Here is a 27354-nt window from a genome sequence, read left to right on the forward strand (position 1 = left end):
CCTCACTAATGTTGTGTTGATGAAGTGTTAGACACCTCTAGCTTCTTTACTCTTCTGTAGCTCACCTTCACTTCATCTCTGTAAAGTCATAACACAGGAGATTTTGAAGCGCTATCCTGTCTGAAGCAGTTAGCTTGCACTGTTATGATCCTCTACCTCCTGCTCTTCAGCCATGTGTTTCTGAGATGTAAATGGTTACACTGGGGCCAGATGAATAAGTGATGGGGTTTTGGACTCCTCAGGTCAATAATGCAGGGCAGGCCACCGGGTTGTCGCTTCAGCACTTAATGCTAGCTCCCCTGTGGGGAGAGAGATGCAGCTGTAGTGACACTTGGGCTTGTTGAGTAATGTTGCTGGTATTATTCAGGCTCGCTGTGGTTCCTGGAAGGGCAGCGTCATCTTTTTGTCGTGGTTATATGTGATTAAACTTACAAACAAGAAAGGCCTCTGGATACAAGAAGCATTTTAGGGTACAGAATTATTTATTGTTCTTTCAAGCTGCAAAATGGCTGCTGGAATTTTTACAGCATTAGATATCATTTTACATTAACAGTGTCATGTGTAGCTAAATGACTGAGTTTAAAAAGGAACGCCCACTCGATCCATTACAGTTCAGTGCATTTGTTACTACAGTCCTCTGTAAGGAGCGATAACAGCCGCACCAAGTAAAGCACTATAGTAACCTTAACAATTAAGTCGTTTAAAGCAACAAGATTTATTTTTACAAGGGTAATTCATATTTCATATTAGTTCATACTAATCTTTTATCAGTCACTATGCTAACTGTATGCACATGGCTAGTTTTAAACTGCCAGGCCTGAAGATGACTTTTATTTTCAGATATTATAGTTTGAAAACAGTGTTAATGTTAATCTAGCTCTGAATTTGAGAGATATTTTAAAAATTTATCTGTATCAATCACACTCGAGTGATGTTTCACAATTATCAATGTGTTGTGTGACATACAACCCCCCATTTCCATCAAAGATAATACATTCAAGAGATAGAAGATAGAAAAGAAAGATGCTTGATAACAGACACGGAGAATCTGAAGCTAAAACTGGGAAGCAAACAAAATGGCAGCCACGCACACACACATTCATACACATTTAGAGCCAGAGAAGAAAAACACACATCCAACTCTGTGCATGAAAGAGTGAAAAACAAAGATCTATTGTGTCTCTTGCCACAAGGCGCAACAAAGCTCTGCAGTATCTCACCCACATGGTGATATTCTGTCTTCATATCTATATGTCTGACTTGGTCAGACTAAAATAAGCCATTAAAAGGTTTGTTTTGTAGCAACAATAGCACAAAATTAACAGAGGTAGCCTCAATTTTGTCACCTTTTCTTATAAATTACATTGTAAAAAGGAAAAAGGAGCAATACTTTTCAGCATTATGTAACACATTTACTGATTTGTTTTCGGTATTCTGTAGTGCAATGCAGTTATTTGGCAATCTTAATGTGAGATTCAGTCAGATACTTATGGACACAGTGTGTGGTTTGTGGTTGGAGGTGTGGTCCAGTCCAAGTTTTACAGAGGAAAAGAGGAAGAAAAAAGACAAGATTTAAAAAACGGATGGAGGAGATGAGCGATATTAAAGGCAAGGGAGGGGAGGAAAAGAAATGAGAGAGTGTTGTGGTGAGGTGGAGCAGCTGGTGGGGGCTGGTAATATTCTCCAGGTAGAATGTGATTGGACAGGGTATGAAATATGCCATCCTCCAGGAGGGGGTGTGTGGGGAATGGAAATAAGGGCATCTTCATATCTTTCGTTATTGTTCCCATGGTGATTACACTGAGGTGTCACTCCTGAGGTAGTAAACAGGGTGATGGATGGATGGATGGATGGATGGATGGATGGATGGATGGATGGATGGATGGATGGATGGATGGATGTTCTATTAATAATTATTTTTTTGCCACAGAGAGTGTAGCACAGTACATAAATTCAGGTATTACCCATATTTTATTGCTCAACCAATTATTCCAAATACTGCTGATGGATGTGCAGCGTTCGGCCTTTTTCCAGTAATTGCCTTGAAACCTGTGATAACTGCCACTTAAGTCATGTATCACAGCACCTTTTCTAGTGCCATAAATTAAATCATGCTGCTAATCAGCAAACCTCCCTCTGCCACTGTCCTCACGGCAACATGGATGTAATAAAGTGTGTGTATATGCCTGCATGCACAGAATAGTAGGTACTTAGATAGATTTGTGTGTTTAGTGCACCCTGCTACAGCCTAGTTGTGTGATTTTAATAACTTTGAGCATATTTTTTTTTCCCTTTGAGCTTTCCTGTTCCTGTTCTTTATTACCTTCCTGTTTAATTCAGGACAAAGGTCACAGTGCTTACCATTTCCTGCCATAAATGTCAGGATCAGAGTAACACACGATGACAAGGTGACAAAAACTCAGGGGCAAAGGGTGTATGGGTGTGTGTCAACACACAGCGTCAGCGACACACAATGGTTCATTTGTTTAAAATGAACAAAGGAGATATACAGTATATGGTGGCTGTTGATTTCCTCCACATTTTCCCCAAATCCTGTGTGTTAACAAATGGAACGAGGACTTTTTGAGGCAGCTGTGTGCCAGATGTTTGGTGATGTTACACTGTGTTAATTACCTAAATGATTCAGTCAGTGTCTGTAGCATTCCTTTTACTGACAGATGGGAAGCAGTATGCAGGACATTAGTCTGTTTGGGATTACACATAACTGGATTACTGTTAAAATTAAGTAATGTAGTTTCATAAACAAGTTACTTATTTGAGTGGGCAGCGTAGTTGTTCCTAATTACCACCACTTTATAGCACATTATGTTAGTATAACTTTGCAAACTTGAATCTGTTGCAGCTTTAGTGTGCAGAACCATATTATATTAAGTGTTATGATTAATATTTTACGTGCACACTAGAGACCCTCCTTCAATCAGATTAAGGATTCCTGATTTGTCCAGTCAGAATTTTATTATCCTTGCCCAAACTGCTGACAGACAAGAGGACTTTCTCTGAGTGATTAAAAATTAAGTATTTCTCAGATGGGCTGCCCAACATTTAATCAGATGGGAATCTCCAGACAAATGAGTTTCCTTTGAGAGAGAGAGCGTTTCATGCCTGACAGGGCGGCCCGCTGGTTAAAGATTCTCATAACTTAAAGGTCACCAGTTTGGTTCTTGTAATGGTATCTCTCAAAGACATTTAACTCTTTCAGGTGGCCTCTACCTGCTCTGTCTCTGCATCAGTTTATGGATACCTTGTTATTGCTTTACGGGATCAGTGATAGTTGGTCTGGAGAAAAGGTCAGAATTAGTACAACACCTCATTTTTTACCTTTTGGGTGATGATCAGCCAGAATCAATTAGTTCAAACACCTATTTCTTCATTCATTTGATTGACACTAGTTGTTGACTTAGTAGAAGAGCGCCATGTGATTTTGCACTGGACATGAACACAGAGCTTCCTGTCAGTGCATAAAAACAAATTTACAAGAGGAGAGATGATTTTTACAATTTTATCACAGACATCTGGAGTTAACCAAATGGACAAATTATCTCCTTGATTGCATTTACTTACATTCAAAATACAGAAGTGGCAACAATAGATATAAAAACCATCAATATATTATCGATACAATTTGCCAAATCCCAGAAACAAATTAAAATCAATTACAAATCATTAATAATAAACAAAAAACATTTGCCAGTAGCTTTTGGCTATATCCCATTTTCTTCTTCATGGTCATTCACTATAGGTGGCTGTGGGATACAGTTGAAAGCTCCATTAAGGGTTAAGTAAGTGAGTTTTAATCAAATCCTTTTTAATCTACATGTTACTCCTCATTTCTTTTGTTATGAACGACTCTGCTCACTGATCTGGCACAACTAATTATATTACATTATCTGTCTTTACCCATTTCTTACTCAGGGCTCTTCTAATTTTTGCAGTTTACCAGTCTACATACTCTGATGAACGTTAGTATAATCTGACCTCAAAATCATGCAGACAGATGAATGCATTGATTATAAAAACTTGTTCTTACATAGCATCTACTCCACCATTATTTTGTATCTATCCTGATGATGAACTTGGTCGGGTGTTGAAGCAGGCAGTGCTGAGGGCAGCTAAGATGCGAAATGTGAAGCTTGTAATTGAGACGTATAAAGTAAAAGGTCAGCGTGGCCTGTTAAAACTTAATTGCCTGAATTTAGTTACGTAACTGGAAAGGCAGGCGACAATGCCCTCTCTTCCTTCAGCGAGTCGTTCTGATGCGTTTTCGACTCGGTTCAGACATTAGGCGCTGCACAGTCCAGTCTGAGGTTTATATAACCCAACATGGCCGCTGCTTTTGTGAAGCGATGCAGGAGAGCGAGAGGAAAAAAGAGAGAGGGAGAGGACTGGAAGAGATCAGAGCAGGGAGAGATGGAGTAAACATGATGCATAAAATATACGTGTTTCTGATTCAACATACAAATTGTATCTGCAAAATAATGGAAGGATCTATATAAACTGCCCACTAAAAAATGTAATAATAAAAAAGAGCAGGACTTTATGATGCAGCCATCGATCTATAGACGTAAACACGACTGAATCCATCCACAGAGATGAATGATGCAGATGGATCTGTATACCACCCAGGGAGGCTTTAATGATTCAGCCCATAACGTGCTGCCTGATTTTGCCAGTAAAAAAAAAAAAAAAAAAAAAAAAAAAACCTTCATATTTTTTGTATGTGCCACGATTGTGTGTGGCCAGCAGATGTTGTTGTGAACATCTCTGGACAGACGAGGGAATGAAGCAAACACGGAGGGTACATCGGGACCTCCGAGGCAGAATGTCAACCAGATTGATCGCTCAGTCACCAGGATGAGACACGTCCAGGTGGGCGAAGCCGTCTGTCCCACAAGAAACACAGACTCTCGCCATGTACTCGATCGGTGTTTACCTGACATCTTGCTGCGGACTTGGATTACTTTCCCATGTAATATTTTGTGGTGGTGGTGATTCAGGATAGTGTGACTGTGGTTACATTTTTATTGACATTTTGGGCATTTTTTTGTAGCAAGAAACAGTGGTCTTACAAAGATACCTAAAGGTGTGTTGGTCTTTACAAGCAATGTATTGACTGTTCTACCAATAACATCAATCATTACATACAGAAATAGGAGTTGCACTTCATAAAAGTCCATTAACATAGCTTGGTTTGCGAGTCAAGTTTGTATATTTTCTCCCTCAAAACTACAAGTTTGACCTTTAAGATTAGAGAAGTAAGCTTAACTAAACAAAGCTTGTAGCTTTACGCAATACTGAGGAAATCAGTCTGCTACCTGTTTTTTGTTTCTTCTCCTGCAGTACAATGTTTTTTCTGACTCTCATTCTTGTACTGCAGAGGATGGAGATCCAACAACCCTTAAGAGGGTTCTGACAAAGTCAAGATGCCTTCACACCCACCACTGCTAAATTAACTTGGGGGAGGCAGAAACAAGCTGTAAACACAACACTGACATGTTGTCACTTTATAAAGTTAAATAAGGGAAACAGTTTACATTTACACATTCTGTACAGCAGATACAAAGCAACAGGGAAATATCTGACTCTTTGTAGCAGCTAAACGTGTGAACCAGATGGTTTCTAACTTTGTCTGTCTGCTTTTTTGTGGTAGATTTGGTGGTAGACGAGTAGACTTGGATGATAATTTACGACCCTCCAGAACAATGGACCAAAAGAGTTTAAAACCTTTGCAAAGCTGCAGTTTGGTGTTGACTCACAGTGGGATTGGCGCTACTTGTGGCCTGGTCATATTTTAGTCATTTGATTCAGTGATGATATCAAAAATATCTCTTAAGGAAGCTTTATTTAGATGCACATAGTCTTTTTATCTCCCCGAAGTTATGCATAAAACATATGTTGCTTCCTCTTTTCAACCCAGTAGCCCAGTAGTCATTCATCATTATTTCCCCCTGGCTACTAAAGGTCATTACCATAACAAGATTGCCTCTTAGCTAGAAAACTGTGGAAAGGAATTATATTTGATTCTTTATGAGGTTTAAATAATTTCTCAAGCTAAACTTGGAAACTAGTTTGTGAGGATGTCTTGTAGACATATCCGCTGATAATCTCTAACTCATCTGACACATGACAAATTGTTTCAAGATCATCTTTAGAGTTTGCTCCCAGTAATCCTACATCTGGAGATGCCCCCGCTGTTTGTGTGGTGATACTAGCGTCTCATGACCCACAGAGGGTAGGAAAGGATCACAGCTACAGGGCTAACAGGCTGTTTATGTCTCTCTGTGGCTAATCCTCCGAAATCCCAGCCAACCCTGTGTCTGAGACCGGTATTCCTCCGCAAACATCAGTCGCCTTTTTCCTTCCCATTCATCCCCCAACAAACACACACTGCTGCTGCAAGAGCTTCTTAATCCTCCATTATACCGCCCGCAACAGCAAACAGAGACCTGGGAGACAGCAGCTCCCAAATGGCTACCCCCTTGGTTTTATTTGTTTTATTGTATGACTTTTATAAATATGATCCAATTTCATTTCGGCCCTTTTGTTACATGCCACGCTTTTTGTGTTCTCTCATTTTGCAGAATACGTTTCACATTTTGTACCTTTGGGCTTTTAGCAGCTGTTGTTATCCAGAGCGACTTGATGCCAGTGAACCACTTTGCTCAAGGGCATGACAGGACAAATGCCCAATGATGGATGATATATAGCCTACAAATATAAACAGGAATGAATTGCTTTTGAATTAGTCTGAGTTTGTCTTGAATAAGTCATAACGCAATTAGAAACCCTAAGTAAGCCTTTGTGGCTAAGCCTTTAAATTTTCGGTCAATATTGGGCCGTCTCAGCCTCCAGTCGAATGCTGCCTATGGTGATTCTGTCTAATCCTTCATTTACCGGTACCAACTGTTCAGAGAGCTCACAGGGGTTCAGAGAGAGGAGCATGCATGTATGATGTTGTAGATGTTTGTTCTTTGATAAAACAACAGTCGCACATCAAATTATCCAAGTTGTCCAAAGCCTGGAGACGGTTTGTGCCTCAGTGGATCCATCTATCCATCCTAACAGTGTTTCCTTATGTTTTTGTCTCTCTTCCAGCCCTCCCCGGATTCCCACTAGGATCTTCTCTTCCTTTTTGGAGACCTTCTCCACCCCCCACATCCAGCAGCCATGGCAGATGACGCAGACATGCGCAATGAGTTGTCAGACATGCAGCAACGTGCTGACCAGCTTGCCGATGAGGTGAGAACAGCAAGGCTGGCTGCATCACATTGGTTTGACTTATGATGGTGCACAGACATGAAGGCATACTGACTCACAGAGACCTGACCTGAGTACAGTCAGACATAATCTAAGAAGTTCGATGAAGAATACATCGGGTAAAAACTGTTTCTGTTTGTAAGACTTTCCAAATCTAAAAGGATTTTTTATTTTTTTATTTAAGAAAATACAAGCCTCAGTGCATTCTCATAATATGAAGGATGTTTTTTACCATAACCTCAAAATGAAACAGTTGCAGAGGAGGTGCTTAAATCCTCTAACGCATAATAATAGAAATTATACAGCACCATGTTATTGTCTGCCTTTGGCTCTGGCTGTTTGCTTGTGTGCGTGTGCAGTTGACTTTACAGAACGTTGCATGGTACCATCTTGAGTGTGTGTTTGTAGGTATATCTGATTTGTGTGTGAGACACAAATGTGTGTGAATGTACAAATCTGATTGTGCGAGTGCCTCCGTTTTCATGTGTAGGAATGTGCCACAGACTTTGTGTGTGTGTGTGTGTGTGTGTGCGCAGATCAGCCCACACCCCTCCAGCTTCACATATGACTCACACTGGCACAGCTGAGCAGAATATTAAACACTCACGCACACATGCATGAACGCAGGGCATGCACAAAATGGCGGTGTCAGAATAACAGTTTTCGTCTCTGTTGCATTGACTTACATGAGCTCTCAGATCCACAAAGAGGACAACAGCTCATGTAATACCCATGTCAGATCAAAGAATATGAGGACAAGCTCTAATTGAGCAGTGCGACTTTGTTTTGGAGGCTTGACCTCAGATGAAAATAAGAAAAACAGGCAAAAAGGAAAGATGAAAGAATGAGGGACGAGATAAGATGAAAATGAAGAAGAAGAACAGAAAGAAGAATGGCTACATCAAAAATGGCCGTTCAATCTAAGGCTGAGCCCCATTTGATTCCTTACCCAACCCCCACTGCTCCGGGAGAGCGCCCGTGCTCGCAGCGAGCACAGCGAGGCGAAGCTGTGTCATTGTAAGAAGGACGAGATATCACAGAGCGCCATCCCCGCCGAGCGGCTCCAGCCGGCAAGCTGTGCTCTGCAGCCTCACGCTTGTTAGAGAGGGAATTGAAACCTGCAGCTACATATCTATCACCACACAGGCTAATAATAGACATCCAGCAGTCAGGGATGAAGGGACAGAGAGGAGGAATCAAACAACGCTTTTTTAAAAGAGTGTAGTTATTTTTATTGGCAGAGCTGATGTTTTCCAGAGTAAATCACTGGTGAGTTACTCGATCTCAAACGTGCCTTAAAGCACTTCAAATTTAGTTAGCAGTAATTCTTCAATTTATTCCTAATGAGAAAATAAACTCCTTAGAAATCATCACTGTTGCTGCTACTTTCGAATTTCCCATCACAAGGTGGGACATATATTCTACGGTCAAAGTGCAGACAGTCGGTCTCTGTGAGGTCATGTTGAGTTCATGTTGATAAACGTCAGATATTGATCCTTCTCGTGTCCTGCTGATTGTTCAAATTGACTCCACTTTGTTGTGATACATGCTCGCTTATGCTCAATTCAATGAGAGCACACACACACACACATACACACACACACACACATGATTGTGTAGGCTTATTCGCATTATTTGCTATCCGCTGTAGATGTAACACTACTCATAAAAACCCTCCTTTTTGTAGCTGTGTGAATGTGTCCTGTGATCTCAAAAACTAATCATGTCTTTTATTTGTCCACAGTCACTTGAGAGCACTCGTCGTATGCTACAGCTGGTGGAAGAGGTAAGAAAAACCCATAACACTTTGAATCATGGCTCCGCGTTGTTTGTCATCACAGTAATGAAACCTAGGACGAAGTATGACAGCAAGACTAGGAAATGAGTGCAGTGACACTGGAAGTCGTCATCTCTGATATACTTTGGGCAAAGTTCTGCTGCACAGGACAAACTGATATGCTGTTTATTCTGTCAGAAGAAAGAAATGACTCCACTGAGTCCTGGGTACAATCAGGGAATTAACTTTTAAAAAGGAAAAACTGCAGCAGCCTGTTCAATTCTTACAGTTGTAGGAGTTTAAAAATTACAGTTAAGAGGCTATTGCGATTTGGTAAAGGAGGAGTGAGTCCAACACTGAATTAGTGTAGTTAGAACCAATGTTCACATTCATTTCATGCACAGTTGGTATTTCGAGTGCTTGATTCAGAAATACTTACGTTTATAGATGGGAGCATTTACAATTTACAAATTACAATGAATTATTTAGTCCTGCTTTAATTGAGGGATGGAGGCTGCATTAATAAGACAGTTTTACACAATGTCCACATTATTCCCTGTTTTCAACTAAAGAATGCTGCAGTTCACAATAACTGCTTGATAGAGAAGCTCAGTATGTAACAACACGCATGAAGCGTACTAGAGGAGGACAGTACTGTAGGTTGTCTTACAGGACCGGAGCGGACTGGTACAGTGAGGACAATAAGAATCTCATTGTTATCTTCAGATGCATGGGTGCACTGTGGTAAATCTGTAACAAGTAGTTAAAGAATGTAACTCGACTGGTGGAAAAAAGTAATGAGACTTTATTTCTTCTTACAACAGGGCTAAACAAACTGAAAATTAAAACACTGCTGCCATTTTTGTATCTCAAATGAATCTAATAGTAACAATATTAGAAATATTTCAGGAGATACACTTTTGCTATCTTGAGCTTGGTGGGGAGACTGATTCCCCTGTCAAGTTAAGCTGGAGCCAGGAAACCATTAGCTTAGCACAAAGACTGGAAGCAGGGGGAAACAACTCACCTTCTCTGTTCAGAGGTTTCAAAAGAAGTCCACCTACTAGCGCATTTTAAAGCTCAGTAACTACCACTTTATTGATTTCTCACACTACTGAATCTAAAGTCAAGAGTTGGCTTCATGATGCGCTGTATTGTTCTGTTCTAAGTGCCTGAATCCATTAGTCCTGTCAGGCTGGACAGAGGGAAGCATGAGTCAACTGAGTGATGGCGTGAATAACACGTTATAGGAAAGGAACTAACGTCAGAGAGAGAGCATACACACACACATTTTTATTTGCTCATGTAACATTCATGCCAATAAATGATACTGTAATAAACTGAGGGTGAAAGATGAGGAGAAAGAGAAACGGAAAGGATGAGAGCAACACGCCAGCGAGCAGACGGGGGGAAGGAGGGAATAAAAGGGAGAGTGAAGGACAGAGGGAGAGAAAAGGCATGGACAGCTGGGGGGCGGGGTTGTCTGACAAGCTCTCGGTCCACATCTCAAGGTCATATTGATCATCAGTTGACATATCACACCTTGCAGCTCCACCCCTACTACTGTACTGCGGGTGTGGAGGTACTGAAGGAGGGAGACAGGAAGAGAGAGAGGAGAAAGTTTACAGCTCCTTCAGTTCAATAGTCGGTCAGAGAATTAGAGGAAGGGACAAAACGAGAGAAAAGAGCCTGAGGGGGCTGAAAGATATGCAGAGTGAATACAATCATTATTTTTTTAAAAATCCTAGTGGAGACAGCAGTAGCTCTCCACTACTAAAAACATCACTGGGTGAGAAAATGGAGGAAATGAGGAAGACAGTCATCAGTTTAGTGATTACATAAGTCATTCTTCCTGCTTTGATGAAAATTAACGCAGGAGGAATGGACTTCATTAACAAATTGCTTTTCCATTACCACAAAAATAGCTAATGTGAAGCTGGAATTCACTACTCTGTAGATAACATGCAGTCGCATTCATGATACTTAAGAGATGTGTGGCAGTATGATAGCAATCGCACCATAGCAACAATATTAGTTATTTTTTCAGTATTTTTGAGTGAAAATTTGTTATTATTTGTCTAAATTTGCCCCTCTGCAGTGTATAAAATGTATAAATCTGTAACCGGGTTTGAAGGGACAAGCTCCACTGAACCCTCTTCAGTCCTTGTACGGGATCATGTGTGATTCCGGTTTCCTGAGGGACACATTTCGACTCCTTTGGAATTTCTCTCGGACGGAGACTTGCTGGATTACAGAATAATTGCTCCCCTCTCGCCTCTCGAACATCAATGTGTAGCTTTCCTTCCAAACTGCTAAGAAGGCAGGGGGGGATGTGTGTGTAATGGCGTGTAATGGCGTGTAAGTGCGCGCCTGCACATTGACACACCTTAATCTTATTTATGCCTATCAAGCCGAGCCAGGTGCCAAATCTTAGTGCAGCATTACTGAGAAGCACAGAGGTGGAAGAGTTTTGTATGAGCAAGTGCAGCTATCTTCCTCCTCTTCCTAAAGCCGTTTCTACCTGCATCAAAACCTGTAGCCTACCTGGCCCATCAGTGACTAATAACTTTACTGCTGAATGCTCATGTATCAGTCAGGGAGGATTTCAAATGAAACTCTTATAGCTAAAGGAAAACAGAAAACCAACATTTTGAATTTGAAGGATCGTGGAAGGATTGTGGTGGTCTCACTTACAGTTTACAAGCAGTACTAATGCAAGGCCCAAAGGTCTAACAGTTGCTGACTCTTAGTCAGAAGGGGTGTTGGGATCCCATGTTATTAATTGCTTCATTTGTAGAAGGAAATTCAGTGACAGGGCTCTCATTTTAATGAGATCCCCCCTTTGCTGTTAGCAGTCTCCTGGGAGCTATTTCCATGTTTCCTGGTTGGGTGTAATAGCCAAATGACCTTTGCTCTTTCTAATCAATAAGGAGGCTACATGCTGATGTTGGGGGAGCAAAATATACTAAATTTGTTCCTTCAGAAGGACGGGAACATCAACAAAGGAATCCCAGGGTATCAAAGTGTTAAAATTAGATGCTGTTTAGCTTTTCTGGGAACATGGTAAAGTATTGACATCATAAGTATTTTACATTTTCGGAGAACCTGTGTGTTATTCTCTACCTTCACTATGATTTTAAGATGTGTGCTGTGGATATAATAATACAACATTTTGGGGAGTAGTTTGCTTTCTTGCCCAGAGTTAGCTAAGAAAAATTATACCACTCTCATGGCTGTACACTAAATACAAAGCTAGAGCCTGAGGAGGTTAGATTTGCAAAAAGTCAAGAAGCAAGCTAGCCTGCCTCTCTCCAAAGGTTAAAATTATATCTTACCATGACCTCTACGGCAACCTAATTGACATATTATATCTAATTAGTTAAATACTAACAACAACTAAAATATAAAAACAACTAATTGTGGTTGGGCTCTTGACTAGCTTTAGCCAAGCTAGCTGTTTCCTGGTCTCCAAGCTAACCACCTGCTAGCTCTAGCCTCTTATCTTCTTATTTAGGGTACAGACATAAGAGTGGCATCAATCTTCTCATCTAACTCTCAGCAAGAAAGAAAATAAGCATTAAAAAATGTCAAAATATTCCTTTATTCGTGTCACGTGTGTAGCTCTTTAGTTGTGAAAGAGCTATATGGCCTCCTTAGTCTTTAGCCTTGTCACCACTGTTAATTTAAAGGCGAGCAGAGGAAGCCTCGGCTGTCCTCCCTCTGCTAGCTACACATTTAATTGTCTTCAGTCCCTGTGTTTGATTGCATTAGAAGAATTTAATATCAAAGAATAGAAAATGGAAAGAAAGAGCGGGGAAGAAGAGGCTAGTGACGCTGGTGAAAAGTGATAAAGGAGAAAGTGGAAATTACTTATGACACATATTATTCAATAACCACTGTTTCCCTAAGCTGTTATGGCCTGATTACTGACCTCTATTTCATTTTGTCTTTCTCTCCCTTTACCCGTCCCTACTGCCTGTCCTTGGGGAGTAGAGCAAAGATGCCGGTATCAGGACTTTGGTTATGTTGGACGAGCAGGGAGGTAAGTCTGCAAGAGTTTAGTTACAACACACAGGTATTAATAAAGTTATTCACATTCAACAAAGCTGCTATAATGATTGTGCATTAGATAATTATTATATTCACATGCAAGCAGCACCACAGGTGACAATATTATTTGAAGATAATGTTGCTGTTAAGTTTATAGTATCGAAACACTTGTGAATGGATGAATTGTTTCATATGCAGTTGCTTGTTTTCATTTTAATGCATTTCCAAACTAATTCATTTTTTTCCAGCTTTTTTTTCTTAAGTAATAATTTCTGATTGGGGTTTTGATTTGACACATGGTTTATTTTGATTGATACAGTACCAGTTTAACTTTGGGGTAATTTTTCTTTCTTTCAGCTTCCTTTAACCTTTGTTTCCTTTGGCTAACATGTTTCTTTTTGATTTGCCTAACTGCGTTTGATTTGCCAGCAGCTTGTTTTTTTCTTCATTAGCTAACAAAGACAGCGAAAGGAGCTCTTGAAAGTGCCAAAACATTAACAGATCCAGTGAAGAATATTAATGCCATCCACTGCAGTGCCAAAACCCTACAGCTCAACATCAGGACAAATTATTTCCCTCTCCATAATCAGGTTGGGTTAACGTGTTTGTGCCTGTGGCAGCCAGTGGCAGGGTGACTTCAAGGCTGTTCTTAGATCTGTTTGTGCTTCCCCAAAATCACTGAGGAAAACTGATAGGATGTTAAAATTATTAACTTGCAGCCATGTTGGTGTCGCAGACTTAGTAACCTTGAATTCAGTGCCAACAGATTTTACATTTTACCACATCATTTACAGCGAATGAGCCCTAATACCAGTGGCAGCAAGAATAGCACCTGCCCATGAATATGCCCCATTATATGGCACAGGTCCCTTATTATTTATTACAATTTGGCCAACCTGTCTTTACTCCTTTGCTTCTAAATACTACTGGAGCTGTAAATGTCCTAACAGGCCAGAGAACAGCTGATCAGACCCTGCCACCCTGCTGACAATCCAAAGCTGTAAAAATACAAAAGGTGGATCAGAAAAACGATCGATTTAGCTGGTAAAGACAAAATACTCACTTTCTCTGTCAGCTCATATACTGCTTTGTACAATCCCTGGTTACATGCAGTTTGTGAAAGAACAAGCCCAGTTTAAAGTCAGTGGTTAAAAGTGTTTAACATCAGCTAGTTAAAATTGGTACTATGAAAGTAGGAATGAAAAGGTACTTCACTTCAAGCTTCACTTGGCTCTGGGGGGGACATGGGCCCTCAACTCTCCCAATGGCCTGGGGGGCATGTAAACTCACCAATCCTGTCAGCGGGAGCCTTATTTGTACCGTCGTGGTTGTTCACTCAGGGGAATGAAAGCTCTATCCCTCCTCTGACTATCCATTTATTCCCTCATCCGTAGTCTGTCCTCAGCACTATTCTGCGCCCACAGGGTCACTCCTCAAAAACCAATTGCAACGGCTGACTAGACACACAGGAGGCTGTAAGCCTGAGCCGACCTCTGACCCCGTGTTATTGACTTTTGTGTAGGCAAAGCTGCGGAGCACTTGACATTGGAGACAGTTATTAAAGGATGTAGAGGTTTGCTTTAGGTGAAATAAAATCTAAACTTTTAGTGACCATATTCTAATCAGTCTTCAATGAGTGCAGCATGTTCAATGCCGTTACCCCACTTCACGCTAGTAACACTGACTCAACATGGATCCTGTCTCAATTGAATATATTTACATAAATGCATGGCAACCAGGGATTTTACAAATCTGAAAAAGTCAATGAACTAGTTTCTCAGTCCGCTCCATATTTAACTGTGCCTCACCCTTTCACACTCTGCCTGCACCGTATTTCCTTTAATCAGGATGGAAATCCTTTGTGCCGTGGAACAGTCACCAACCCACCATCCACCACATCAGCATGACAAAGGCCTGACGCTCATAAACCAGAATACAGTCATATTTTAGATCCTTTGAGTTACCTTGACGATGTACAAAACCAGACAAAGCAACACAGGCAGGTTTTAGCTAAACAAGTCAGTTTCTCCAGTCTCTCCAACGTGGCAGCAAAATTTGACAATCAAGAATAGTAAGCAGCTTCTTAAAGGGTCCCCTACTTAAAGAGAGTATACGACACCACGCGCATGCCTTGATCCACAGCCCTTAAGGCCTTGTAACCACTCAGATCTTTTCCAGTAAGTGTTATGGTTCATGTAGTAGCTTCGGGGGCTCAGTCAGACCAGAGCAGATGTTATATTACACGGCGATGTAAAGCTGTTCATATGTTGTCACTTGTTGGCATTGTTTCAACCAAAGCTATCATTATTTTGCCTTAAATTAGTTCAATATCTGAATAGCAAAAAGGAATTGGTTTAACTCAGCATCCTAATTCTTACAACTAGAGTCACTAGTCACTAGAGTAAATAGCTCTCAAAGGAGATTTCTTTGCTCTAGTCTGATGAAATTTAAAAATATTTGCTCTGATACAGTTGCAAGGATCTGAACTGCACTTTGACACTTAGCATGTGTTACGAGGAATAGTTTGGCATACTAAGGAAATCATGTTAATTAACTTTGCTTGCCAAGAGTTAGATGAGAAGATCGATACCACTCTCATCTCTGTATCCTAAATATGAAGCTAGAGCCACGAGGCAATTTGCCAAGCTCAGCATAAAGACAGTAAATAGGGGGAAACAGCTGTCTTCGGTCTGTCCAGAGTTAACAAAACAAAAACTTCCTACTAGCAAATCTAATAATTTATTATTTAATCCATGAAGAAATCAAAATATAAGAACAACAAGTAGTTTTATCAGTCGTGAACTGTTTCGTTCTACTTCCTCTGGAAAGCATATTTGTTTATGCTAAGCTAAGCTAGCTGTCAGTTGCCTCTTGCTTCATATTTAGCATACAGAAATGTGAGTGATATTGATATTAACATCTAACTCTGTAGCTAGGAAACAAGTGAGCATCTTTCCCAAAATGTCAGACTGTTCCTCAACATGAATGTTGAAAGATTTCTTTCAACTGAACTGAATTACACTGACAAATTATATTTACTGGCATTATTTGGTTTGCTGTGTTTTTTATATCATTTTCTGGCCCAAAAATTCAGTTCGTGCACATAATTGTGTTTTATCCCGCCAAATCTAGCACTCAGTAGAAACTTAGTTCAATCTGAATCTCTTGCCCTGACACACACACCAACAACACACACACACACACACACACACACACACACACACCCCAGGGTACACACACGACTCAGTTACTGCTCATCATAACTCATATTTCTGTCAATCAGTCAATGAAATTCATTCCACTACTGTCATCCCTTTGTCCTGACCAGAGCAACTCGATCGTGTTGAAGATGGCATGAACCATATCAACCAAGACATGAAGGAAGCCGAGAAAAATTTAAAAGATTTAGGGAAATGCTGTGGGCTTTTCATATGTCCATGTAACAAGTAGGTACTGACAATGTGCCCCAAAGGTTCTTTACATATGTGGTGGCGTCCAGTTTTTCCTCTTTTTTTTTTCTTTTTTTTTTTTACTTTCTTTTGTCACAGTGAGTGTCTGAAGTTGTTGTCTTCTCTCCTTTGTCCTCTCTTTATCTCTCTCTTCCTCTCCTCTTCCTCCCTCTCTCTCTCTTCTCGTGCTTCGTTCTGTGGGGGATAAATGACTTGTGTTTAATCAGAGCAACTGGAGCGCATCGAGGAGGGAATGGACCAAATCAATAAGGACATGAAGGATGCAGAAAAGAATTTGAACGATCTAGGGAAATTCTGTGGTCTTTGCTCCTGTCCATGTAACAAGTAGGTGCTGCTTGCCTGCCTGCCTGCCTGCCATTCAGAAATAAGAGTAAATATCTAAGAAATTGATAAAATAGCCGAGGTAGAAGTGACATCACGATGGCCATCAGCCAATAGTCCGCTCTGCTCCAGCTCCAAATAAACATTGACTCCGCCCCTTTCACAGCTATATGAGGTGAACACAGGAGGATATGATGTGCTTTGACATACTTTCTCACACACACACTCACACTCACACACACTCACACACACACACACACACACACATTGTACTTAAAGTCGAACTGAAATTAGTAATCTCTTCACCTTTCTAGTTGGTTTCTCATGGCAGTGGTAACATTTTGCTTGTAGACGCGCTGTTAACTTCATGGTGTGCTACTAAATTGGGTGTGTGACATAGTCCTGTTCAGTTTACTAACATTGATACAGGACGTTTTCTTTTCTTTCTTCAAGTGTAGTTTATTAGCTTTTATTGATTACAACATTCCAAGCTAAACTAACTAGCTCCCACTCAGGAAGTGGCATAGCATTAGTGGTCTCTCTTTGGGTCCAGATGTGACGATGGTAAATGACCAGACTGTCAAAACTCACAGCAACGAGCAAGTCTCTGTGACTTACAGAGTCACAGAGTAACGTATAGTAGGGAGTGCTCAGTTCACAGATGGCAAACGTCAGCCCTCAAGCTGGTTAACCGCCTGTGCGTCTGATGTAACTGAAGTGATGTAACAAACCATTTGTAGTATCTGCCCACACACATATTGCAGCAATCAAATTATCAATACTGACAGTACTGTCAGTTGTAACCAAAAATTCATGCCCTCTGACACTAATGTAGGGGGCGCTATCAAGACAGAAGAGTAAATCAAAGTTAAATTTTCTTTTTTCTTTTGTTTTTGGTAATTTCAAATTTGACCACATAAGTACACAAGTCAAAAGGACATATTTACTGATTACTCAGCAGTTTCAGTTCGACTTTAATGCAACTTCAGACAGTGTACGCCGACTCCCACTGTAGATAACTGCGGGCACATGCAGCAGCCTTGGATTCTTACAGAGATTCTCCACTGGACTGGCCTCCAGAGATACAGTACAGTATCCAGTATCCCAGAGTTCATAGCTCCACAACTGGCAAGCATCACATAATCCGTTAGTCTGAGCCATCGCCACCTGATTGGCCCCTAAGAAGTAACATCGATGCTTCCAAATTACCTACTGTATCATTGACCATGTAAACACTCTATTCAAACTTATGTCTTTCCTGATGCTGTTGTGCAGTGGAACCAGACATGTGCAAACAGACTGACAAAACCCAAATCCTATACAGCCAATCTCAAAAAGTCCAGTCCTCCACATAAGCTCTCCTCCACTCAGCCAAGGCCATGGTTCATCAATAAGTGCCTCTCTTAACACCCTTCTACCAAGTGCCCTTCTCCAAGTGCCCTATTCTCTAAGCTTCCACTTCTCCAAACACCTTTATAATGGGAGTCATATACATGCAGGTGTAGCCACTGTAGAAGTCCCTCTTCTAACATTTGTACTGATTTCTCCTGAAGAGGATTTTTTTTTTAGTATTAATGCAAAGTGATGGAACAAGGGGACTTCTACAACTCTATCTCTTTAGCTGTTGGCCCTATCCAACTGTAATTCAACTTAGCGTCAACTAAAAGAGCAGGGCTGGGGCTCCCGAAGCATCTTGGCACTCGGATCATTTTATATGTTGACCCAGTCTGGTAATTCAGTGATCTTGGTTCCAAAATGCCTTCGGTCAGCCTGGTCCAGGACTGTTTGACACTTCTCCTCATCTGCATGATCTCTATACCACCACCACAACGCTCTAACATCCAGTAGATCCTCACCTTTTTTCAGGAAACGAGACCGTTTTGTTCCCCCCCCAACCCCCACCCCACCCACTGAACACCCCCTCCCCCCACCTTCATTTTTGAACTACAGAGCGCCAATGACATGGAATGACTGGCGAGCATGACCCTCTGAATGCTCATGCATGCATGACGATGCAACTCATAACAGCAATGCTACACATGAAGATGCTAAGATCATTATAGTGCTGATATTAACAATGAAGATGATGTTGATGATGTTGATGGTGATGATGAACAAATCTTTTTATGTTTCATTTACCGTGAGAAGTACGAAGCATTGTCTTATTTTGAAAAGGTCTGAGAAGAAGAAAAACATTGTTGACAAAAGAAATAACTGATTCAGGTTAAAACAGATATGTCTCCAAAAAAGATTTTGTATTTTTTACAGCAAAATTGTCAGTGTTGAAAACTATATTCATATAATTTGGCCTTGTTAGCACTGAAAAACAGTTATGTGTGCCACTTTTAGGATAATCACAGACATAATTTTGTAATTTTACAAGTCAGACCAAATCCAAAATCATAGAGACAGTTTGTTGCAGTGCTTTCATGAGAAGCAAACAAAGAAAGAATGGTTTAAAAAAGGAACCAAAGGGAGAATGCTACATGACAACATTGTCAAATGCTAGAAGGAATGCAGTGAACACATCACAGGGAGGCAGAAATGACAGTATGACACATTCAGAGGAAAAGAGAAAAACAGGAGTGATCTGTGTTGTTCCTGGGAGCTGGAAACTGGGTTAGGACACATGCGCAGTGAGATATTTTCGGGGATGTAGCCGTGTTTGTTCTGTAAAATGGGTACATCATGCCACTGAGCGTTCACTGTGTGGTGCCCTTGTCTTTACATGGCTCTGCGTGGTGATCCAGCCCACTGCTGCCTTGTTTTTCCCCCCTCTGGTTTTGCTGCAGTTTCTCTGCGGTGCCACCTCTCCTGCAGAGCGCTGTGCTAAATTAGCCTTCATCCTGCACTGGCTGTTCAAAATTACTGTTCGCTAAGCTCCCTCTCCCGAGGGGAACTCGCTTACATGTAGGTCAGCATATCAGATAGTGGCATGAGAGCCTGCTGGGAAGTTGACTCATACTGAATGCACATATAGATGGATGCTAGAAAGAAAAAATATTTTTTTTTACATATTTTTGTCGGATTTTTTTCCAAGAGACTCTTTATTCCTTCGTACATGCTGTTTCTTTAATCCCTTCAGCATGCAGGCTGTCTATCAGAATTAGCTGGCTGTTTTTGGTGCTTAATGCCTTCAGATTCTGGCTGTCTGCATGCTGCTGTGAGTGGATTTTGATTGGTAGATAGCTCAACTTGCAGGTCACTCAGGGAATGAATTGGATAGAATGAGTTCAGTTTTACCACGGGATCGGCAATACTCATAGGATCTAATCAGATCATCTCAGTTCAATCACAGTAAAGCTGATTAGGGAAGTGCATTATATCCATTCTGAGACTGTGGGGAAGAAAACTGCACAGGAGAACAAACTACATATCAATTGAAAGGAAAAGGGAGAGGACAGGAAAAGAAACAACCATATGTACAATATTATGCAACAAGATAAACAGCACAAAAAAAAGAACAAAGAAGGGAGAGAAAGAAAGGACTCAGACAAGGGTAGCGTGTATGTTCATGTCAGCATGGACAGGGAACTAAGCGAAGCCTTGCCTCAGTCCATTTCTATTAATAAAAGCAGTGTAGGAGGCTGAGCCATCGCCATCCCTGATACAGCTAGGATACATCCACACAGCACTCCAAGGTTATACAAAACCCAGCAACTCACACCACAACACAGGCAGAAGAAATGACACAACATCGTTGAATGAAAAATGTATAAATATGTGATTAATCACTCAGAAATATCAGAGTCAAAGTGGTTAAAAGGTGAATGATGTGTGGCTATCCTGCCACCAAAAGTGCCTTAAAAGCTCTAGAGATGAAACAACAACTAAGAAATGAAAACAAGTCTCTAACTGTTACCTTCCTCTCTGTCCCGACTCTGTTGTGCCAAAGCAGATGCTGAATCTGACGGTGTGAGATTTAACATTCAGAAAGCCAAGCAGCTCAGCTGTGATTGCTTATCACGTTAGCACAGCTGTTTTTGTCAGCATACTTTTCTACTCTTGAAACAGAAGCGGTGTTAGTGTCAAAATCCTTATCACGCTCTTCACTCCACTGCCTCACCGCTACCTGACACCTGAGCTTGCACAGAGCTGAACCTGGAAGAAAAGCAGTGACATTTAAATACACAAATCGGAGGGCGGGGGGTAGGATTAGTTGAGCATGGTGTTATTCTCTGTTGACTCCCTCCAGTTTCTTGCTTTGTTTTGTTTCCTTTAGTCGTTTCGCAGTTTGTTCTCCACATTAATCGTCGTCCCTTCCAACAATGTGACAGTCCTGTACACTCTGTGTTGTGTGTCTGCCAAAAGCTCGTCTCTTCTCTGTTTTCTGTCACACTGGGACATTTAACTGTGGGAGTCGGGTGGGCTTCATCAATACAACAATACAGAAGTGCCAGTAGGATGGTTAGAAATTAAAAAAAAAAAAAAAAAAAAAAAGGATCCTAATTGCATGTCTAGATTATGCAGAACACGCAGATGTGACTTAGCATACAAGGCTTGCCCGATTCTGAACAGTATGTTATACACAAGATATAACATCACACACATTACTATTTTGTAACAACAGAATGAGCCTGTATCAAACCCAAACTACCAACCAGTCCATGCCTGCTATGCTTTGCTTGACTTAATCTAGTCCCTACCATATATTTATGTGCTGAATGCATGAAACCAAATAACCTTTGTGTCAGCTGATCACGCTACATACTGATATTTATATATTTATATATATATACGGTATATATGCTGTTGCAGTACCTCAAATCCAAGGCTCTCTTTGTAGATTTGACTAATGGGAAGCCAGCCTGGTTGAGGTAAAAGATACATCGTACGGTCAAACTGTTGAGTAACTGTCCCTCCTCATCCTCGTTCCTGTCGCTTCCGGTGGCCAGGATGAAGAGCGGAGCCAGCAAGGCCTGGGGGAACAACCAGGATGGGGTTGTGGCCAGCCAGCCTGCCCGCGTGGTGGACGAGCGTGAACAGATGGCCATCAGTGGAGGCTTCATCCGCAGGTAAGAGAGGATTTAGGTTTCTGCATCAAAACGCCAAAAGCTTAAAATGGATATACAAGGATGGATATAAAATGTAAATGCAATAAAAGCCCCAATAAAACCGCTACTCATCATTTTTACACTTACACAAACAAACAAGATACAACATTTTAGCAGGAGGTGCTTGTTGGGAGTTTTTTTTTTACCTTCAGAAAGCCAGTTCAAGCTGTGTCCCCAGTCTTCTAGCTAAGCTAAGCTAACAGTCTCATGGCTCCAGCTACATATTTACCGTACAGACATGACAGTGGTATCAAACTTCAGCAAGAGAGTGAATATGTGTTTTTCCAAAAATATCAAACTGTTATTTTAAAAGATGAAGCTTTTTGTTCTTTAGTGTAAAAATAAAAAGACAAAATCATCAGTCTGAGTTTTGAACGTCAAGATGGATCCTCAAGTGTGAGAAATCCAGCTGCCTCACAAGGTTAATTATTCTACCTATCTTATCTATATGGGAAGTCTGTATGTGGATCTTTAAGTTATAGTTAGCAAACTGAAGTTATTTACACGATGTAACACACAGTGCAGCAGTGGTGTTTACAAGGCTATAATAGTATATAATAGGTCACCACCATAGACAGTGTATGTGCATATTTCACTACATGTATAACTACTGTAATCATTAGGGACAAAGGAAAATGATAGATGACGCTTCACATTTACATTTTTATGTTTTCTCTCAAACGCTGCTTGTAGTGTCAGAAAAGGGAAAGATGCAGAGATGCAACAGATGCAGCTCTGTTTGATCAGACTCTGGTCAACAACAACCTTATGACATGATCACTGTGTATGGTCATTTAATATGGTCATTTTGTATTAATATGATCATGAATGCTGCAGTGGAGTTGTACGGATGTGGACTCAAAGTCATACAGTGTTGTAGCATCTTGAATGTGGGTGGGTCAGAGACGTTTGTAATTGTCCTGAATACTTTTTTTTCAAACTTAAGAGCTGCAACAAGATTAGTGGAGAGAGATAAAGTTATCTCCATTGTAGTAAACCAATCACATTGTCAACAATAAAGCTAACCATCGACATATCACACATACGTACATAAAACTTGTGACCGACGCACGTGCTGTTTGGTCATGTGACATGACATACCTGCCCCTGAGCCTGCACCTTTTATAAAGTCTGAGAAAACAGTACTAAATATCTCCTGATGATGTCATCAGGCTTACCTCTGTTTGGGCTTGAAGACTTTCAAACTGCGTGTAACTGCAGGTATAACTTTGGTGATGTCACTATTCATCTAGTGACATCATCATTGTTCAAACCTGTTTCTTGAAGTGCAGCACTACAGAATGAATGATTCTATAAAACACTACCTACAAACTACAGCTAAGATACTTTTTCCAAAGAAAATAATGGGCGAGTGTTTGACATTAACTAAAAGTCCTGTGGAGGTCAGAACAGCCAGTGCACATATGAAAAGGACACTGGAGAAAGCTGCAGTTAAGTGGAAATGAGGAGAGATGTAGAGGAGGTGAAGAGATTAATTAATTCCTCTCATCTTATTTCTACGTCAGCGTTTCCCCCTCAGGACACTTGTCACTGCGGTGAGAAGTGGATCCGGCGCTAACAGACACAGACTAGAGAAGTGAACATTTTCAACAAGCTGCTTAAACGTTCTGTTCAGTTAACCATCATTTAATATGTGTCGTGACAAGGTTTTACCAAAACTATAAGTAATACATGAATCTTTCTTGTCCCAAACATCACTGTGTCAAACTGATGTCAAAGTCAGTCTATTTAGGAAATATAACAAAAAAAAACTAAGTATAATACTTTGTGTTTGGTGAGTGGAGATCATGTTTTATATCTCTTTATCAGACACTGCTGCTAGTAATATAAGCCTGTGTTATATAGTGTCTATTATATAGATATATATAGATCCTTATTGAATCTTTGTAATGTGTAATTGATTTGATTTTTATCTCAGTTTATGTTCTTTATATTTTGCTGTAAATTGACTTGGACCAGTACTTGTATCAGGTGACATATTTAATGCTCTGGTGTCACACACTGTTTATTTAAAAATAGATTTTAATGTCAGCATTATAAGCATTAGATAATTAAAGCTGAGCGACTAAAGCAGTAAAACAGAATATAAACTGCTGTGCAGAGGAATCTCCTCATGTCCAGATGCCTGGTCTGAGGTCAGACTCTGCTCCAGAGACAAAACAGGATCAGAGGTGACATATGGACGAGAACATCACAGAGGGAGCAGGCAGCGCCTCTCTGAACCCGAGCAACGTGGCAATATGCGGTGTGTGTGACCTGGTGTTCCTGCAGACGTAACCTCTTACCTTGAGTGTGTGTGTGTGTTTTTAGGGTAACAGACGATGCCCGGGAAAATGAGATGGACGAGAACCTGGAGCAAGTGGGCGGCATCATCGGTAACCTGCGCCACATGGCCCTGGACATGGGCAACGAGATCGACACCCAGAACCGCCAGATCGACAGGATCATGGAGAAGGTGCACACACGACGAGATCTAGATTTAACAGCTTTAACTTTTTCATATTCATTGCAGAACACTTTGCATGTAAACATTGCTTTGATCAAGTCTTACTGCACACATTTGAATTACCTGTTACCTGAGGAGAGATTTCAAAACCACCATTTAGATCCTGCCCTAGTTTCCCTCCACAGTCATATAGAGAGCAGCGGGACAGGCAAATTAAACTGTCCCTTTATCATATTCAACATTAAGGAAAATCAACAGCATATGTCTGCATCTCTTCAACTCACTTTCGAAAATACATTTTGGGAAATGCACAGACCTGCTCTAATTTTAAAAGTAATTAGAAATGTGTTCATTCACATTTTTTTTTTCTACCCTTGTTATAAGTCACATACCTGTAGCATTTACACACAGTATATTTGTCTCTATACTGGGATCTTGGCCAGGTCTCTTTTGAAAAGGTTATTCATAATCGGGGCCATCGCCAGACTATGCAAGGAAGAAAAATAATGTTTTAAATTATTTGTATATTTTAGAATCAGTTCAGTCAAACTAATATTCCTCTCTTCTCTCTTTCCCTCCTTTTCCTCCACCCAGGCGGATTCCAACAAGACCAGGATCGACGAGGCCAACCAGCGCGCCACAAAGATGCTGGGCAGTGGCTAAGCGCCCTCTCCGAAGCACGATCATCCCGGCGTCCCGCGCCACACATCGACAGGCGCTGACATGCTTTCATCATGGTATTGACCTTCTAGGTTTGCACACATGCACATATCACCTCCCCTCCCCATTGTAAATGTTGTTCTGTGTGTCGTCTGTCCAGCTTTTTCAAGATGATTGTCCTCGTAAAAAGATGATTTCTTATACTCCGTATGTCATTCTTTCCAAAGGTTGTATATAGTGCTGACTTGATGGCTCTCTAGCTCACCTGTGAAGTTTTTATTCTCTTTATCAGAATATATATATATATCATATATTATTATATATCATATATAATATATATATATAAAAATACACTGCTCTGGATGACAAGTATATAATAGGAATGCTATACAAGCTGTTTGTTTTTATTCTTTTTCCTTTTCAGTATCTCAGTATCGTCCTAGTAAAACTGTGTCATTCCATTTAGGCTACTGTCATGCTCCTTATTTTGGTGTTGTCACGACAAAAAGGCAGAAGACTGACGGAAAAACATGAGTAAAGATTTACTAAGTGACGGTGCAGATGAATGGGGATTGCAAAGAGCACTTACAATCAAAAGGCAGTCGTTGGTACATTTTCCTTCATCGCAATCATACTGTTCATACTGAGTTACTGTTTAGACAATGTGCAACTAGACTCTCTGTAGCTGTATTAGACATTGCATTCCAAGTGATGTGAATTGTGCGTTCTCTGCATGACAAATGGTAGATTTTAGTCTTATAAATAAAACTTGTCTGAAAAATATATATAAAAAACGATAACATGGCAGTAGCAAATTGACAAAACGCATGCTCAGTATTAGGACACAGTTGATCGTTCCATACTCCTGCAAGTTTGCAATAGTGCCACTCTTTCTGTCTCGATATATTTACCAACTGTGACCATCTCGTTGTACAATAATGCAAAAGGGATCAAAAAAGTGAGAAAAAGATGAAAAAAATACGAGGACTTGGGGTTGTATTGCAAAAAAATGACCTGTTTTCTAAATGATTATGCAGTTCAGTGATGAAGATGTTGATAATGTGCTGAAAGAGGAGGACTGGTTGTGTACTGTATCATAGGTTTTGGATGCTCTGAAAAAAAAAATAAACGTTTGCAATGTAAAGCAAAGACGCATATTTCTGAGAGACCTTACTTTTATAAGAAGACTGTATCTGTAAGTTTATTCTCCCCGTGTGGTTTGTTATTGGTAAAAATAATAATACTATTGAATAACAATGATAACTATACTCTGAAACAAAAAAATACAAACAAAAGGGTTTTTTTGTTGCTTCTGTACTTTAGAGCTATGCACACCAAATCGCCAAAATGTTGAGTAGTTAGAGTAAGGTGATTAAATACCTAAACCTGAATGACACAATAGGTTAAACTGTGAGATTGATGTCCTCAACGCATGTAATATTAAAGACTCCCTCTCTGTATCCTGTCAGTGTGTGAAGTGGTGGACATTTTGTAGTTAGCTGAATTGATTAAAAGTAATAAACCCTAGTCACACCAGTGTCTGTCTTTATTGCTCCTTTGAGTCGAGAGGCTTTTGTCTCCTCCTGTAAAGTCCAGGGTGATATTTGCAGAGAATACCACTCAGTATAGGCATTATTTTACATGTAGATTATCACAGATGTGGCAGACAGTCCACCCAAAGTCCAGGAATGTGACTAAAATCATGATTAATACACTGACAGTTACCAAGATTGAGGGTTTAATATTAATATCGGCTGTGTGCAGCTACAGTGGGATCTTGCAAGAAAGAAATGACCATGATTCATCATCCTTATACCCTGAAATCCAGTCAATAAACATGAGGCCATGTTGAAAATCAGCTGCAAGTTATAGATGATGCTTTAAGGCACTGAAAACAACATTAATTGAGGAAAAACATCCTTAAGTAAATACACAAATCTCTCAAACTGTTCTAGCTATAGCACAAAGTTAACCCCACCACTCAGTAAGAAACTGATTGAAAAAGTAGACTTTCTGGGGCCATTAAGAAGCAACAAAGTTCTTTTTATTAGTTGATCATTTATTCATTTGACTGAAAAAACTGAATTTAATCAATACTGCTTAATCCCTCCTGATACATCAAGTATATATTCCCTTTCACATAGTTTTTTTAAATTATTAATCCAGAATATTTAATATTATATTATTATAGAACATTACATTCTGTTTTTTTCTTGTTATTGCCCTCGCTGATACTTGGGTTATTCAAATTAGGTACAATAAAATGAAATTGAAGAAACT

General features: G+C 40.3%; 1 protein-coding gene across 1 annotated transcript in view; it reads left to right on the forward strand.

The window, feature by feature from the left end:
* The window catches only part of snap25 (synaptosome associated protein 25), a 36059-nt gene extending 9458 nt beyond the window's left edge, over positions 1-26601 (forward strand). Inside the window, exons 2-8 of the mRNA XM_022770408.1 lie at positions 7114-7257; positions 9020-9061; positions 13046-13094; positions 16779-16896; positions 21789-21908; positions 24279-24423; positions 25009-26601. Of these exons, the coding sequence (XP_022626129.1) occupies positions 7186-7257; positions 9020-9061; positions 13046-13094; positions 16779-16896; positions 21789-21908; positions 24279-24423; positions 25009-25077 (615 nt within the window). The 5' untranslated portion in view covers positions 7114-7185 and the 3' untranslated portion in view covers positions 25078-26601. The remainder of the gene's footprint in view (positions 1-7113; positions 7258-9019; positions 9062-13045; positions 13095-16778; positions 16897-21788; positions 21909-24278; positions 24424-25008) is intronic.
* Positions 26602-27354: the final 753 nt, after the last annotated feature.

The sequence above is a fragment of the Seriola dumerili genome, unplaced genomic scaffold, assembly GCF_002260705.1.
Source record: "Seriola dumerili isolate Sdu_G_001 unplaced genomic scaffold, Sdu_1.0 BDQW01000025.1, whole genome shotgun sequence".
NCBI classification, from domain to species: Eukaryota; Metazoa; Chordata; class Actinopteri; order Carangiformes; family Carangidae; genus Seriola; species Seriola dumerili.